We start from the raw sequence: 18,470 nt of genomic DNA on the forward strand, positions 1-18,470 counted from the left end.
ATCAATAGGATTCCTCTAGAGTGACAAAAAGAACTCAGAGAAGAAAATCAAGAAGGCAGTGCCATTTACAATAGTCAGCCACAAATCGAGATAGCTGGGAGTGAACCTAAGTAGAGATATAAAGACCTATACATAGAAAACTATAGAACATTTCTGCAGGACACAATAAAAAACTTAAATGAATGGAAAAGTGTTCCCTGTTCATGGATAGCAAGACTCAATATTGTGAAAATGACAGTCTTACCAAAAACAACTACATGTTCAGTGCAATCCCAATACAGATACCAAATTCATTTTTCAAGGAGAATGAAAGAGAAATTGTCGGATTCATTTGGAGAGGCAAGAGACTCCAAATAAGCAAAACACTTCTGAGAAACAAAAGTGAAGTGGGAGACATAGGACCTCCAGACCTCAAATCCTAGGACATAGCAGTATTAACCAAAACTGCATGGCCTTGGTACAATGACAGGCATGTAGACCAGTGGAACAGAATTCAGAACCCAGAGATAAACATAGCTATCTATGGTCAACTAATACTCAACAAGGAAATAAAACATATCAAATGGGGAAATGACAACCTCTTCAACAAGTGGTGCTTGCAAAACTGGACTTACAAAAAGCTGAAACAGAATCCACATCTCACACCATACACAAAAATCAACTCAAAGTAGAACAGAGACCTGGGAGTAAAGTCCCCAAACAAAAAGTTCATTAGAGAAAACTGGGATCAAGCATTCAAGGCTTTGTCTGCGGTATGGAGACTGACAAATACATCCAGAAATGCACAATCTGAAGAGGATAAAATTGATGAATGGGGTCTTCTCAAGATTCAACTCCTGTGCCCATCAAAAACTTTTCCCCACAAGATGAAAAGAAAACCTACCAACTGGAAACAAACATTTGGCAATATCAGCTTAGCTAAGAGTTTCCTAATGAAAGTTTACAGAGTACTCCTGGGCCTTTACAAGAAAAAAATAACCCAATTAAAAAATTGGCAAAAGACTTGGAACGAATTTTCACAGAGGAGGATATTAGAATGGCCAACAGACACATGAGGAAATGCTCAAAATCACTGGCAGTAAGAGAGATGCAAATCAAAACCACAAAGAGATACCATTTCATGCCAGGAGCAGTGGCAACGTTTAACAGGACAGTGGTAATAAATGTTGGAGGGAATGTGGCAATATAGAAAGTCTTGCACATTATTGGAGCTGTACAACAACTCATAAAGGCAACTTGGTGCTTCCTGAAAAAGCTGAACATAGAAATTCAATAAGACCCACCAATTCCACTGCTTTGAATATATCCTGAGAAAATGAGAACTGAGACACAAAGGGACATTTGTATACCAGTGTTCATAGTAGCATTATTCCCTATTGCAGGAACATGGAAACAGCCCAGATATCCAACCACAATGAAATGGATTGAGAAATTATGGTATATTTACACAATGGAATACTATGCAGCATGAAGGAATATGATTTTGTAAATTATTATCTACCTTGGGAGGAACTGGAGAGCATTATGCTGAGTGAACAAACTCAGTCCCACATGGACAAATTCTGTATAAAACCATTATTGTAGAATAAGTATAAGGATCTGGGGAGGAGGGAGTGTGGAAGCAGAGGGGTGGAGATGTGCAGCAAGGAAGGATTAATCGTGGGCTCCGGCAATTTGGTAGGTGGGGGGTGTAAGGAAATTGGGAAGGATCTGGTGTGAAAAACAGTGTATTTGAAATTTGTAAATAAACTAGTGGTTTAAAAATAATATTAGCTTTATTAAAAAGGAAACCATATTTGTTATTTCATTTTTATCAGCTAGCAATCTCTTATGGAAAATACTCAATAAATGGGATCCTCTTTCTTCTTTTGGGGAAACTAAAAAAAAGGGGGATTCTACCTCTTTTATATAAACTTTCCCTTCACTTAACTATGTGTCTAACGTATAGTTACTAAATTTTTTTTCTCTCTTTCCTTGGTAACCATTAAGGATATTTGCTTGTTTTTACACCTTTCTTTAGCTTTTTTCTAGTAGAATTATAACAGGGTTTGTGTCTAGTTTATTTTACTTAGTATAATGTCCTGCACATTGATCCATGTTTTATCATGTTTTGATAATTCTTTGTTAGTTTTAAATGTGATTTAGAGTTGTATTTGTTATTCTTTAATGCTATATACTGTGTTTATGCATTTGCCTTTAAATAGTCACTTAGCTTATTTTACATCTTATTACCGTTGTAAATAACATCAGAGTGAACATGAGTATGAATATAATGGTTTGTGTCCCAACACTTACTTTTTTTGGTGTATATATATATTGTTTGGCTGGATCAAATAGTATTTTTGTTTCCAATTTTGTCAGAAAGTGCTGACTCTTTTTTACACAGTCCATATTACTGTCCTATCAGTTGTAGATGAGAGTCACAACCTCTCTAAATCCTAGTCAGTATTTGTTGCTTTCTGACTTGTTGATCTTTGCTTTTATTTCTAGGGTGGGATGATAACTCATTGTTCTTTAGATGTAAATAGCTCTGGTGGCTAATGAGCAAGAACATTTCTTCATGTGTATATTGACTGCCTGGATGTCTTCTTTGAGAAAATGCCTATTTTTGTCTTCAGGCATTTATTAAATTGCATTGTCTAACATTTTGTAACTTATGTGTGGACAGATGTTATGATCTAATATAATAAAAATGTTGAGAAGGCAGTGGAAAATGGCATCTCTAATAATAGCTCTGGTGCCTTAGTGGTAAGGAATTGTTCAACCAATGGAAAGGTATACAGTTCAACTCGACCACATGCTCAACAGAAGAAAGATAGGCAGTTCACTGCCGTATGATTTACTGCCTCTGAAAACCCACCAGAGGGTCAGCTCTGTGTTGATTCCAACTCTGATACACAACAGCACAGTAAAGTAATAAGAGAAATAGATGTGCAGATATAAACTGCACTACAGACATTAATTGCACTAGGCTAGGGTTTGGAGAGATTGATTTTCTATTCTCAACTGTTGCCAACTATTTGCAATTGACATTTTAACAGGACAGTCCCTCATTTTGCAGGAAATGCCCCACCCTTTAGTTTTCAGCTGTGCTCAAGACATGAAAATACTCTCCAACTCACATTTCTTGAGAGCCCGCACCAGTATGATGGTTGGAAAAGGAGATTACCATCCTCTGGTAGGAAGCTAAAAGAAAGTTATTACTAATCATCTGATCTCCCCAAAGTCAAAGAAAACAATTAACAACTCTTTGAGGCTAGTTCTAGTCAAGCAAACAGAATTGATTGATCAAGTATAAGTGAGTGAAAGCCTGAGGAAAAGCCAGCATATCTATAGTTTTGGATGAAGCAGAAAATGGATGAGCAGAAAAATTTTACACCATAGTTTTAGGAACCAAATTGTTAAAACATCAGAGATAATGCATTCATTATCACCACTCTTGAGAGTGCAAAAGAGCCTGTCCTCTGAGGGTTGAAAATATCAGAGAAATTTGAACCTGACTTTATAACTGCAAAGATCAAGACAAGGAAAGAATCGGTGTCACTTCAAAGGATGTTCTGTAGAGCTCTACTTTTTTTTTAAAGGCTATCAGTAAACTGCAGACCTCATTATGCATGTATTGAATGGTGTACTTCTAGCTCCACTTGTATAGCCCTTTCTCATGATCAGGCACACAGCTGCTTTGTACAGTAGTTGTTAATTTTAACTTAATTTTCTAGAACAAGCTGCAACTTAATGGGAATAAGTGATGATATAAGATAATGAAGTTGTAAAACACAAAGAATTTAAAAAGTAAATCTTTCCACTATACTGTGCCTCTTCATCAAAGCAAATTCACCGTATATATTCATATATATTATGTATTTCTGCACATATATATGCATGCATACAGATATAGTATACATATATGGTGCTTTATGACAATATATATAAATATATTCTAAGGAAGCAATTGCAGCAGAAAGTCAAGGATTGTAGCCCTCGATATGGATTAAAGCTCAACATCAAGAAGACAAAGATTCTCACCACTGGGCCAATTGGCAGCATCATGATGGATGGTGAAGAGATTGAGATTGTTGACAGCTTTAGTTTGCTTGGATCTACAATCAACACTGTTGGTACCAGCAGCCAGAAAATTAAAAGACTAATTGCATTGGGAAAGTCTGCTGTCAGAGACCTCTCCAAAGTACTGAAGAGCAATGATGTCAGTCTGGAGACTAAGGTACACCAGATACAAGCCATGGTCTTTACAGTTACTTGTTATGCATCAGAAAGCTGGACAGTGACTAGGAATGATGGAAGAATTGATGCCTTTGAGCTTGAGCTGTGATGCTGAATAGTATTGAATATACCATGAACTGCTAGGAGAACAAACGAGTTCGTCTTGAAGAGAGTTAAGACAGACTGCTCCTTGGAAGTAAGGATTCTCAAGTATTGTCTGACATACTTTTGACATGTTGCAAGGTGGAATCAGTCCTTGGAGAGGGACATCATGCTTGGGAGGGTGGAGGGACAGTGCAGGAGAGGAAGATCCTCGAGGAGGTAGATTGATTCAGTGACTGGTGTAATAGGATGGATCTGTTGAACACAATAAGATTGACACAGAATAGAGTAAGGAGGTTAGAGCTGCTGTACATAGGGTTGCTATGAGTTGCAGGCAAACTGAAGGCACATAACAAGTACAAGAGGCACCTTTCCAAATGATTGAGGAGTAGTGATGTTAGTGTGAAGACTAAGGTGCATCTGATTCAGGCCATGGTCTTCCTGATCACTAGCTATGCACCTGACATCTGGACAATGAATAAGGATGATGGAAAAAGAATTGATTCTTTGAGCTGTGGTGTTGGAGAACATTGAACATCCCGTGAATGCCTAAGAAAATTAATAGATAAGTCTTGGAGAGGATGCAGCCAGAGTACTTTTTGGGGGCAATAATGATGAGGCTTCGCCTCACCTACTTTGGACCTAGTGTTAGGAGGTGCTAGTCCTTGGAGAAGGTCATGATGTTAGGATGGGTGGAGGATCATCAAAGGAGAGAAAGACCCTCAACCAAGTGGATTGACAGTGACTGCTGCAGTGGGCTCTTGTGTGTCAGAAAGTGTGAAGATGATACAGGACAGGAAGAACTAGGTTCAGATATTTTGTTCAAAGTGTCGTTATGAGTTGTACTCGACTTGATGACACCTAACAACAACATATAAATATGTAGTGCACATGTAATACACTGCTAGTATTATATAATTAAGAACATATACTATTAATAGCATAAAAACAATATTACGATTAATAGTATGTAAGGGAGCTCTGGTGGCTGAGTATATCAGATAGGGTTCTCTTTTATTTAGGCTCTCCTTGATTCAGTCATTGTATTGCATCAAACACAAAAACAATGCAATGAAAGTTAAAGTTTTTTGTGTGGTTTTTTTTTTGAAAGTTAGAGTTTTTGACAAAACAGAATTCTTTTCCTTTTTAGTATTCTTCCATCCTGTCTTAATCAATAGGGGTTTTCTCACACGGAAAATAAAAAAGAATAATGAAACTGTGAACAGTATCACTAAGCTTCTTGACCTGCCTTTCATGGATTCTAGTAAAATGTATGGTTAAGTGTGCTATTTTTTTCTAAGCATTTCTGGTCAGTATTGAAGAATGAAGTCATTTCTGAAAGACTAAAAATGGGGGAAATGTAGTTGTCATTTTTAAAGAAGAATGCAAGACATTATAGCATAAAAACTAGCCGCTGCTGAGGAGACTCCAATCATGGTGACTCCATTTGTGTCAGTAGAACCGTACTCCTTTGGATTTTTAATGATGGATTAGTATTTTTTTAAGCAGATGAATAGATCTGTATCTCAAGGCATTTTTAGGTGGACTCTAATTTCTACTATTTCAGTTAACAAACTGGCATGTTAACTATTTGCATTACTCAGCAATCCTTTTCTAACAGTGTCTGTCTCTCTCATTGCCATTCGGTAGGAACTAACTAATAACTGACCCTCTAGCAGGTTTTTAGAGGCTTAAATTACACAGAGGGGGATTCCTTCTTTCTCCCGCAGAGCAGTTGGTAGATTTGAACTGCCTGCCTTTGGGTCAGCAATGTAACTCCTTACACTCTAGGTCACCAGTGTTCTCTTTGTATTAATAGAGGTGTTCAGTAAGTACAGGGTATAGGAAAAAAGAGGATGAAACGGAGGAGAATCTCTTTAAATTGACGGCTAGAGATACTTGTCCTGCAAAGTCAAAGAAAGGCACTTTAAACACTTCAGCTGCTCTTCAGAAGAAAGATGAACATTCTCCTCCAGTGTGATTCATAGCCTCTGAAAACCACTAGAGGGTGAACTGTGAATTGGTTTTGACTTGATGGCACATAACAACAACAACAACAATTAAGAGCAAGTTATACTGATTTAATTGAAAAATAAGCTCGAGAAGATAAGAATTCTGGTAAATTTTGTATTACTAGAAAATGAAAAAAAGTGTACAAGCTTATGTCTGTTTCTCCTTCCTCATCTACACATTTCCTAGGATTGGGATGAGAAAGTTTATACAGTCATCATAGATTTTATATTTCTAATCTCATGAATATAATTTGTACCTGTTAAATTGTCACCCTTTTTTCAAATTAGTAATGGCTTTCTTGGGACTTGAAATAAATTTTGAGATTTATTTTTAATTTAGCATGTAAAATATGTTTTAAAGATTTTAACTTCATAACTGACTGGAAATAAAAAAGGAAGATACTAGATTATTCAGAATATTATAAGTGATTTCTTAGGAATCAGTAAATGGTCACATAAACTTCAGAAGGACTTTTTCTTCTTTTTAAGCTAAGTTGTATATGTACAAATCAGTTTCCTCACAGTAAACTCTATGGTCAACTAGCAACAGTCAAGGACTTTAGTCTTCAATATAGATTAAAGCTCAACATCAAGAAGAAAAGATTCTCACCATTGGACAATTGGCAGCACCATAAAAGATGGAAGAAATTGAGGTTGTTAACAGTTACAGCTTGCTCGGGTCCACAATCAACATCCTTGACAATAGCAGCAGGAAATCAGAAGACTAATTGCATTGGAGAAGTGTGTTCTCAAGGATCCCTCCAAAGTTCTAAAGAGTAATGATATCAGTCTAGGGACTAAGGTATGCCTAATATAGGCCATGGTCCTCTCAGTTACTTGTTATGCGTCAGAGATATGGGAAATGGCTAAGGATGACAGAAGAAGAATCTAATTGAGTTAAAATAAGGTACTGGAGAAGAATCTTGAACATACCATAGACTGCCAAGAGGACAGATGGATCTGTCCTGGAGAGGGTGAAACCAAGTTGTTCCTTGGAGGCTAGAATTTTGAAGCTCTATCTCACTATTTTGTGGCCACATGGCCAGGAGAGACCAGTCCTTGGAGAAGAACATTATGCTTGGAAGGGTGGAAGAACAGCGCAGGAAAGGAAGATCTCAAATGAGATGTATTGACACAGTATCTAGGTTATTGGGGCTAGGTAGGTCAGAGTCAGTGAGACCGGCTCACAATAGGGCATGATTCAGAGCTATTGTATATAGTGCCACTGTGACTCACAAGTGACTCAATAGTACATAAAAACAACACCAACAGCATGTGAGAATGTGATGCTGATTTGTTATGTGGCATTTGTGGGAAATGACAGTTTACTTATGTTCAGACTTCATTTATTTGCTTCTGGCAATTTGTCCACCATGAAAACTTTGAGGAATTGATCAAGCCCTAACCAAAATGTCACCAAAATAAATACGTCACTTCTTCATGAGCATAAATGTTATGAGTTGTTGTTCAGTCAGCTACAATTCATAGCAACCTCATGCACCCACAGAATAAAATTTTCTGATTTTGCATTATGGAATATGTTAAGAATAAGGATAATTGAAGGATCCATATGAGAAATCTAGAATCTTAAATCCTTATTGATAAAAAACCAATAATTTTCAAGTTTGATGCATTATCCAAGTACTTATGTCACAAAGAGGGTAAAGATTATATATATTGTCATTTATATTCTAAAGGCAGCTTTTAACTACATTTTTAATGTCCTGCGGTCATGGCCATTATCTTCAACCTTTCAGGATAAAAATTATAAACTGAAAGATGGTAAAATAGAATATTTTAAGTAACACCTTACACATTAAAGTTTCACAAAATGTTTCACAGGAAATTATAGGCTCCTCATTCTTCCTTTATTGCCATGACACTTCCAATTAGACAGAACAACCATTTGCAACAAATAGGAAGTTAATATTTTTATAAGAATTTAGCTTTAAAATAGAATATTAGACATTGAAGGTGTTTGTGCTCATTGCCTTGTCGTCAGAATTGATGATAATCCTTAACACAAACTGTTGTTGTTGTTGAGTATTATTGAATTAGAATTGACCCATTGTTGACCTTCCAAGGTGTTTCAGAGGCAGTAAATAATCTGAGTGGAGATTGTCCATCATTGTCCTGGTAACACAAACTAGAATAATGCAAATAAGCACATATTTTTCCATTAAGTTATAAAGCAAAAATTTTAAGTTTTATAAAAGTTTCAATTTAAGTCTAACATTGACTTGTCTATTAGGCAAGGAAGATATCAAGAGATACAAGTTAGTGAATTGTTTGGGTTTCTGCCTGTAGTTATTTTGAACATGTATCAATTCATCCAACCATCCCAGCAACACTATGGTAGTGGTGATGTTATATCCCCACTTAACACATAAGAGAATAAAGGCACAGAAAAATTCAGGAACTCTGTCACAGCTAGGAAGTAATTTGATTCAACTATTAAATAAATTCTACATCTGCAGTGATATCCCTGGTACCATGCCCATGGCCTTTCCAATCACTTGGTATGCTTCTGAGAGCTGGACAGCAAATAACGATATGAGAAGAATTGATACCTTTGAGCTGTGGTGTTAGAGAAGAGAACTGAACAGCCCATGGATGGCCAAAAGAACAGACAGATATGTCTTGGAGAAGATGTTGTCAGAGTGCCTTATGAACGCAAGGATTAAGAGGTTTCACCTCACATACTTGGGTCATGCTGCTAGGAGGGGCTATTCCTTAGAAAGGGATATGATGCTTGAAAGGGTGAAGGGTCAACGAAGAAGAGGTAGACCCTCAACTAAGTGGATTGACATAGTGACTGCCGCAGGTGGGCTCTTGTATGTCAGGAAATGTGAAAATGGCACAGGATAGGATGGAGTTCAGATCTATTGTCCATAGGATCGCTATGAGTCATTTTAAACTCATGTGGCATGTAACAACACAAATAAATAAATTCTCTGATCTTATGTCATTTTCTCACTAATGGAAATCTTGTTTGATGCATTCCAGTAGAGCAATCTAATTTAGGCCTTATTCTAAAATCTGCCAGTTAGTAAGAACAAAAGCTGCAATACAATGAAATAAAAATGAGTAGAACTTCAAGTGACGCTGGTTCTCCTCTAAGATGTACATATTGTATTTTCATGATGAGAACATGTTTTCCTTTCCTCATTTCCTGGTGCGAGTACAGTCTTGTGAAGATGTATGAGTGCTGCGAACTCATTCAGAGGCCTTTTTAACTTGCTTATGGGTATTATTAGCGTTCTTTTCAGGGTGGTTGCCTTAGACATGACCTTTAAAATGTAAAAAAAGATAGTTGTCTCGCTTTCTATCTTCTACACTGCCTAACATAAAGCTGGGCACAGAACAGATACTAAAATGTAATATGAAGAGCCTTAAAACTGTAAGTAGGAAGATTGATTTTTACCCATGTGACTCTGGGGAAGTTACCCAGCATTCATCAGTACTTAATTCCATAACTTTTAATGATGTTGATGCCATTCTACTTAAGAGTGTAGGTAGACAGTTAAGAAGAGCATAGAAACAGTTTTTCTTTGATTAATATTGGTTATTAATACTAATGGAAAATTATTAATTAATAATAATAGAAAATGTTCATAGCTAATAAACTCATACTTATCTAATTAATTCATTATCCACGCTAAGACCTACAATGGTAGAGCCTCAAGTGACTTGAAAAGGTTTATATATTAGAAATTAGATTATTTAAGTAACTAGGGTACACCTCCAAAGTGCTCTATGAAGGCAAGAATGGTGAGGCTTTGCTGAACTACACATACTTTGGGCATGTTTCTAGGTAGTACTGTTCCTTGAAGAGGGACATGATGCTTGGAAGGTGAAGGGTCAGCGAAGGAGAGGAAGACTCTCAAGCATGTGGATTGACACAGTGACTGCTGCAATGGCTCTAGTGTATTGGGAAGTGTGAAGATGGCACAGGATGGACAAGGTTCAGATCCACTGTTAATAGTGCCTCTATGAATTGTACTTAACTTGATGGCACCTAGAAACCACAAAGGTACACCTGTAAAAATCAGCAAAGGAATATTGTTCAGAGTGCAGGTGCCGAAATGTTTGATAGCTGAGCCTGGAATCGATGATGCATGTGGTAGCAGTTGGCCAAAAAAGAAATTCAGCATGGTAGCTAGTATCTCAGTGTCTAAGAACAAAATGAACCCTACCTTTTCCTAGTTTTCCCTGAACCCCCATGGACTGGGGGAGTAGTATTGGTGTGGAAGGGAGGAAATTGAGCAACAATGAATGATTTTTTTTTAAGTGAACCAGAGGGATAAGGAGGAAAATGTACAATAATAAATGAATGACAATCCAACTTTACTGTAGATTTTCATTGTTGCTATTGTTATGTGCCATCAAGTCACTTGCAACTTCATAGCAACTCTATGTGTAATAGCCCTGAACCCTGCTCTATATTGTGCCAATCTTAGTGTCTCTGACACTACCCTTATTACCCAGTCACTAATCAATCCATCTCGTAGAGGGTATTTCTCTCTTGTGCTGTCCCTGAACGCTGCCAAGTATAATATCCCTCTCCAATGACTGGTTCCTCCTTGCAACATGCCCAGAGTATGTCAGACAAAGCTTCAGAATCCTTGCCTCCAAGAAGCACCCTAGTATCACCCTCTCCAAGACAAAATCACAATTTAGAAAAAAGGGAGGGGGAAAAAATAACAAAATGTACTTCTCAAATTTGACTCTTAAATGAGTTTCTTAAAATTTCTGGAAATAATCTCTTTCCTGCAAGTTTCTTAATGACAAATCAGATGATTCTTATTAAACTGCAAGCCTAATCATGAACAAAACAGGTGACATAGTTTGTAGAATATTTTATTCCTAACCTAAAGCCTGCTGGTTCCAATCCACCAGGTGCTCTGTTGCAGAAAGAGAGGCCATCTCTTCCCGTGTGAGTTACAGCTTCTAACAAACCTCTGGAGGCATGACAATTTATTGTTTGGATTTTTTTATTAATCAGAAAAATACAAAGAAGCTTAAAGAAAACAAGCCAAGTGTAATGCTTAAATTACTCAGAAAATTAATGTCCAGAAGAATGCAGATGTGTCCTCTCTAGAATTAGACACAACCAGTTGAAAAACAGAGGCAAATGCCTAAAGAGAATACAAGTATTTATGAATGACAGATAAAAACTGTAAAGTTGGTGGTATTAAAGATCTCTCTGACTTGCATAGCTGGATCTTATTCAACACCTAACTATTTTTTAGCTACTCTCAACAGGCCTGTAAGAATTCTCTTTACTCAGTTATTAACCACTGTCAAAGTGATACACTTTTAAATCTAGAAAGGCAGAGCTCATTACAGTAGAAAGATTTTACTTCTCATGTACCAAAACATAGCTGAAGACATTGATAGGAATTATTTTTTTATTTTATAGAAGGGGAAAAAAAGCAATTTCTCTCATTTAGGAAAATTGAAATTCACTTTGTAAATGAGCGAGTTTATTTCAATCATTAGATGACTACTTTCAAATTAATTTTTGTGCTGGTGGTGGTAACAGTGAAAAGTAGCCATAGTGTAGGGTCAGATGTGTTAGTATTTATAGCAGCTGTTCTCATATTAATAAAAGTTACACCAACTGTACACTCATGGCAAGAGTATTTAGAATTTCTTTTAGTGTTAAAATAATTGAAGGATCAAAACTTAGAACCATAAATTTTATATAATACCATTTTCCCAATTTTTATTTCATTTACTGGGGATAAATTTGAAACTGCACCTTAAAATGTGTGTGTAAAATTCTTTCCTGATGAAGTGAACTAACGGCCAATGAGGCCCATAATCTGAAAAATGAATTTTATTGAGTGGAGTAATTTCTTGTTAAATCCTTGTATGAAAACTTACAAACAAGTATATATACGGGTTGGAGGTTTTTTAATACTAAGAATATTGCTTATTATTACTATCACTTATATAATTCATCATCAGTTACTGTACATTTTAAATACTGGTTTTTTGGTTTGAGTTTTTTTAGTAAATTGCTGCTGGTTTTTCTTGGCAAACCTGCAGTAGAAGATTAAATTTGTATTGATATATTCTCTCTTTGCTTTAATTTACCATCCCCATTAATTGTTAGGTCAACCAAGATTTCCTCACCTTTTCCATGGATAATATTGTTGCTAGGTGCCATCAAGTCTCCTGTGACTCATAGCAACCCTATGCACAACAGGCCTAAACCTTGCTCTATCCTTTGCCAATCTCACTGGCTCAACAAACACATCCCCATTTTCCCAGTCATTGAATCAATCCATCTCCTAGAGGGTCTTCCTCTTCTACACTGTCCCTCCACCCTCCCAATCATGAGGTCCCTCTCCAAGGACTGGTCCTTTCCTGCAACATGTCCAAAGTATGTCACACAAAGCCTCATAATCCTTGCCTCCAAGGAGCATCTCAGTTAAACGCTCTCCATGATGAACCTATTCATTCTTTTAGCAGTCCATGGTGTAGTCAGTACTTTTCTCCAGCACCACAGCTCAAAAGCATCAATTCTCCTTCTATCCTCCCTAGTCATTGTCCAACTCTATGATGCATAACAAGTGATTGCAAAGACCATGGCCTGTATCAGACACACTCTCCAGAGTGACACCATTGCTCTTCAGTACTGTGGAGAAGGTCTCTAACAGCAGACTTTCCCATCTCAATACATCTTTTAATTTTCTGGCTACTCGTACCAAGAGTGTTGATTGTGGAGCCAAGCAAACTAAAGCTGCTTACAATCTCAATCTCTTCACTATCTGTTGTGATGCTGCCAGTTGGCCCAGTGGTGAGAATCTTTATTTTCTTAAAATTTGAGCCTCAATCCATATTGATTGCTGCAGTCCTTGACCATCTGAACCAAGCACTTCAGGTCCTCCTCAGTTTCAGCAAATATGGTGTGTCATCTGCATAATGGAGATTGTTGATGAATCTTCCCCCACTCCTGATGCCCTATACCTCCCCATACAGCCCAGCCTCTTGGATAATCTGTTTTGCATATAGATTGAAAAGGTATTGAGATTGGACATATACCTGGCATACACCTTTCCCAATTTTGAGCTACACAGTATTTCATTGCTCTGTATCGAAGAAGTTCAGGCTGCTTTGAAAGAAATGGCAAAAAATAAGGCCCAAGGAATAGATGGTATACCAATTGACATATTTCAACTAACAGATGCTGCCCAGGACATGCTTACCAAGTTGTGCCAAGAAATTTGGAGAACAACCATTGGCCAACTGACTGGAAGAGATCTATATTTGTTCCCATTCCAAATAAGGGTGACCCAACAAAGTGTGGAAACTATAGAACAATCTGATTGATTTCACATGCAAGCAAGACTCTACTGAAGATTATCCAAAAATGACTGTAACAGCACATCAGCAGAGAACTGCCAGAAGTCCAGGCTGGGTTTAGAAGGGGTCGTGGTACTAGGAATATTGTAGCTGATGTTAGATGGACCTTAGCTGAAAGCAGGGAATATACCGGAGGAATGTATATCTGTGTTTCATTGATTATGCAAAGGCATTTGACTGTGTAGATCATAAACTGTGGCTGACTCTGAGAAGAATGGGAATCCCGGAACATTTGACCATGCTAATGTGAAACCTATACTTGGACCAGGAGACAGTCGCCAAACAGAGCAAGGGAACACTGCATGGTTCAAAATTGGGAAGGGTGTACGCCAGAAATGCGTCCGATCTCCATACCTTTTCAACTTGTATGCAGAACACATTATCCGGGAGGCTGGGCTCTATGAGGAGAAATATGGGGTCAAGACTGGTGGAAGATCTATCAACAATCTACGTTATGCAGATGACACACCCCTGCTTGCTGAAACTGAGGAGGACCTGAAGCACTTGCTGCAGAGGGTCAAGGACTGCAGCCTCCAATATGGATTGAAGTTCAATGTCAAGAAGACAAAGATTCTCACGACTGGGCCAATTGGCAGCATCAGGATGGATGGTGAAGAAATTGAGATTGTTCACAGCTTTAGTCTGCTTTGGCTCCACAGCCAACATTCTTGGCACCAGTAGCCAGGAAATTAAATGGTGCATTGCCATGGGATAGTCTGCTGTTAGGGACCTCTCCAAAGTACTGAAGAGCAGTGGTGTCTCTCTGGATACTAAGGTGCGTCTGATACAGGCCATGGTCTTTGCAATCACTTGTTATGCATCAGAGAGTTGGACAGTCACCAAGGAGGATAGAAGAACTGATGCCTTTGAGCTGTGGTGCTGGAGAAGAGTATTGAGAATACCATGGACTGCTAGGAAAACAAACAGATTCATCCTGGAAAAAGTTAAACTGAGTGGGTCCTTGGAGGCAAGGTTCTGAGGATCCGTCTAACATACTTTGGGCATGTTGTAAGGAGGGACTGATGCTTGGAGAGGGACATCATGCTTGGGAGGGTGGAGGGACAGCACTGGAGAGGAAGGCCCTTTATGAGGTGGATTTATTCAGTGACTGAGATAATCGGGATGTGAGTGTCAGAGACAATGCAGTTACCACAGGACAGAGCAGAGTTTAGGGCTGTTGTACATAGAGTCGCTATGAGTGGCAAGCGACTTGACGGCACGTAAAAACAACAACATCATCACTGTAGAACAAAACCTTTCCAGAATCCAAACCTATCTTATCCTCAAAGGATTCATATTTTAATGGTGAAATTACGAGTGCATTCTGGTGAGAATACAGGGATAAAAGTTACTCTTCCTTTTATAATTTTAAAAGGTGTGATGTAGCATTATCAACATTAAAATTGTGGCTATGAAAATATTGGACTAGAAGGAAAATGAATAAAATTTAAAAGAAATTGCAAGTGTAGAAAAATTTCCTTCAGGTATAAGATAACTTTCTTCTGAAGGATATTGTTTAACAAATGAGTATCAAGAATTAATGATTGAAATGCTTGTTGTGAGTTTCACTCATTGAAAAAATGACATTCAGTATGAAAAATTAGGTTTCAATTACGCTTTTGATAGAAATAATGACGTCATAGAAAGGAAGACATTGGCAGTGAAAGAAATACCTATAATTCATATATGAAGCAATAAATATGCCAACATGAAAGGCTTAATTCACATCCTGAAATAAGATAACAAAATTTATCACTTTTAAGGTTTAAATACTACAGAATTTTACAGAGGATATATATGTTTCTCCTATGATATTTGATGCATGTGTATGTGAGCATTTGTATGTGTGTGCATGACTGTTCTTGTTTTATTTATTATTTTTTATAAAACTAGGGGAAGACCTGCAGTATCCGTAAATATCTAGTTTACCTATGATTACCCACACATTATATTGCATTGTTACGAAGAATTTACTTTAGATTTGATTTTGTACGATTGTGCATGTGCTAATTTGCATTTATATAATCAATTGTGCATATCCCGTATTGCTAATTGAAGTCAGTTTTCATTCCTTGAGCTTACTTTCTCTTCAGGCAACTGAAAACCTTAAAGGCAAGAAACCAGTATAGGGTGAACAATTTGTCATGGATAATCTGCAAAGTAAATAAACCCAGTGTGAATAATTGAAAGTTGGCTAGGGTTATAACATAAGAACTATTTAAAGTTAATTCAAAGACAAAGACTTCCATAGTAAATTCCTTCTTATCCTACTGCTAGAAAAGGCAGACACGTCTCTTTATCCGCAGAGAGGCTTTTATGTATTATCCGTCTTATGTGTACTTTGACATCTTATCTGCCAACACATAGACTTTATCTTCTTGATGAAGTGAGTTAGTATTAAAGTAACTTGGCAATATGAGAAACGTACAATTTTTTTCCATGCATGTTTAGCCTCAGGATTAAAGCGTTTTCTGAATTTCAATATTAGAGGAATGTTTGTGTGTTTTCCAGAGTTTAAGCTGAAATTGAAATTCAAGAAACTACAAATTAATCAAGAAAATGCCTTCATTTGTGAAAAGGGCTTTTGTATTATTTTAATTTTAAAATAAAAAGATATTAATAATGGCAAACTAAATGTTTACATATTTTGATGTACATGTTTTTCAGTTTAGTAATCTCTTTAAGCTTTTACATAGTTAAAATAGTACACGTTAGAGATAATTTATATACTAATTCCCCAGGCAACAATAACAACATAGAGCTCTGTTGGAAAGTTAAGTGTATAGAAAGTTAAGCTACCAAGTCAATGGTGGGTAATTTTAATCTGTGGCTCTCAGGCCTGGTTTTAATTGGTTTTGGTCAGACATCCTTCAGAATGGAATATAGCACTGGTCTGGTCTGTCCATTTGCTGTACAGAGGTAACTCATTGTTGCTGTGATTTTAAACACTGTGACACTGATGTGTCAAATGGAATAAGGGTTACCCATGGTGGACAGTGTTTGGTGGAGCTTCACGATTAAAACAAGCTTGGAAGCAGGAGTGGCATCCACTTCCAAAATAGCTTGTCTCTGGAAACTCTGTGTACTTGGAGAAATGATGAAAGTTATACAAGGGTTCAGTTCTTTCATTTATAGGGTCGCTATGAGTCTTCTATGATTCAATGGCACTTAAAAACAACAGTTCACCCAGTATTACCAAATCAGATAAGAATTTGGAACACATGAGGGAAAGAACTGTTTAAAAGAAATATAGGATTAGCCATTATCAGTATGAAAAAGGTCTAGAATAAAAGGTGCATAACAAAGTAGACTTGGAGAGAGGTGGAGGGAAGGGAGAAAATTATGCAAAAATGAATGTGGTTGGTTGTTTGGTTTTGGGGTTTTTTTTTAAATTTTATTTTATTTCATTATTTTTTGTGTATACTGTCAAATCAGATCTGACTGATACAGGAGGAGATTGTTCCTCCTTCTCCAGCAGAGGATCTGGTGGATTTGAACCGTGTACCTCTGAGATTGCAGTGCAGCTTCTTGCCACTAGGCCACCAGAGCTCACCTTGTTGTTTTGGTTTTTTTAAATAAAGGTGAACTGAGGGATAGTGAGGAAAATGTTCAATCAATGAATGAAAATCTAACTTTTCTGTAAACTTTTGTTAAAATCACAATAATAATAAATCTGTTATTTGGTGCAGAACCAATTTTTTATGTTCAACAACAATTATTCTTCTTGCCTAGTACATTTTGTTTTGTAATGTCATCATAATTAGCGAGCTCTGGTGGCTTGGTCAGTAGGGAGTTGCCCTGCTTACGTTACCCAAGGGTAGTGCCTCTCTGCACGTTCAAATGCACTAGCTGCTCTGGGGAAGTGGGGGGAAGGGCAGTCTCATACTCTGGGATTTACAGCTTCTAAAATCCTGCTGGAAGGTCAGCTATGAGTTGATTCCTACTAGACATCAGTGAGTTTTTGTGAGATTATGTTTCTTTTCAAATGTGGTTGTAATTAAGTTGATAGAATTTTTTATGAATTCTTTAAAAAAATTAAATTTTTTTAAAAGTGCACATAGCATTGAAACAGACGAGGGAGAGAACTGTATAAAAGGAATATATGATTAGGTATTATTGGCATGACAAGAGTCCAGAATAAGAGCTGCATAGTAAAGTGGTCCAGGGAAGGGGGGACTGTATAAAATGAAAGAACTTTTTTTCCAAAGAAAAAGGCTAACTGGGGGAGGGGGGGAGGGCAGGAAGGAAAATGTATGAAAATCCATGTTCTTTGTAAACTTTCATTAAAATCTCATTAATAAAAAGAAATAATTGAAGTTCACAAATGAAATGTTTTTCATTCAGTCATCCACAGAAATTTTTAAAAGATATTTATAAATATTTTGTTCCATTCATATTGGAGAGTTTTAATTCCAATTTTATCTATGATTTCTTTTTTCTAATTTATTTCCTACTTTTCTAATTGTAGGTTTTATATACACTGGAGAAGTTGTCCATCGAATGCTAACAGCCACACAGTACATAGCACCATTAATGGCAAATTTTGATCCCAGTGTGTCCAGAAATTCAACAGTCAGATATTTTGACAATGGTATGTATTGTTTAGCTCTTCTTCTCCTCCCCCCCGCCCCCTTCCTTTAATGGCTGTATGCTTGCAGATGTTTAAAAGAGACCTTATAGTCAGTGGTTAAGTGCTTGACTGCTGATCAATAGGTTCATAAGTCTACTTCTGTAAAGGTCACAATCTTGGAGGTCCTATGG

The 18,470-nt window shown here is 37.1% G+C and overlaps 1 protein-coding gene across 2 annotated transcripts in view; it reads left to right on the forward strand.

Moving 5' to 3' along the window:
* PLXDC2 (plexin domain containing 2) overlaps positions 1-18,470 on the forward strand; it is a 662,310-nt gene that overhangs the window by 435,013 nt on the left and 208,827 nt on the right. For both annotated transcript variants that reach the window (XM_006887048.1, XM_006887049.1), the window contains one exon: positions 18,178-18,300. In XM_006887048.1, the coding sequence (XP_006887110.1) occupies positions 18,178-18,300 (123 nt within the window). The remainder of the gene's footprint in view (positions 1-18,177; positions 18,301-18,470) is intronic.

The sequence above is a fragment of the Elephantulus edwardii genome, unplaced genomic scaffold, assembly GCF_000299155.1.
Source record: "Elephantulus edwardii isolate Elephantulus edwardi_28Jun2011 unplaced genomic scaffold, EleEdw1.0 scaffold00054, whole genome shotgun sequence".
In the NCBI taxonomy this organism is placed as follows: domain Eukaryota; kingdom Metazoa; phylum Chordata; class Mammalia; order Macroscelidea; family Macroscelididae; genus Elephantulus; species Elephantulus edwardii.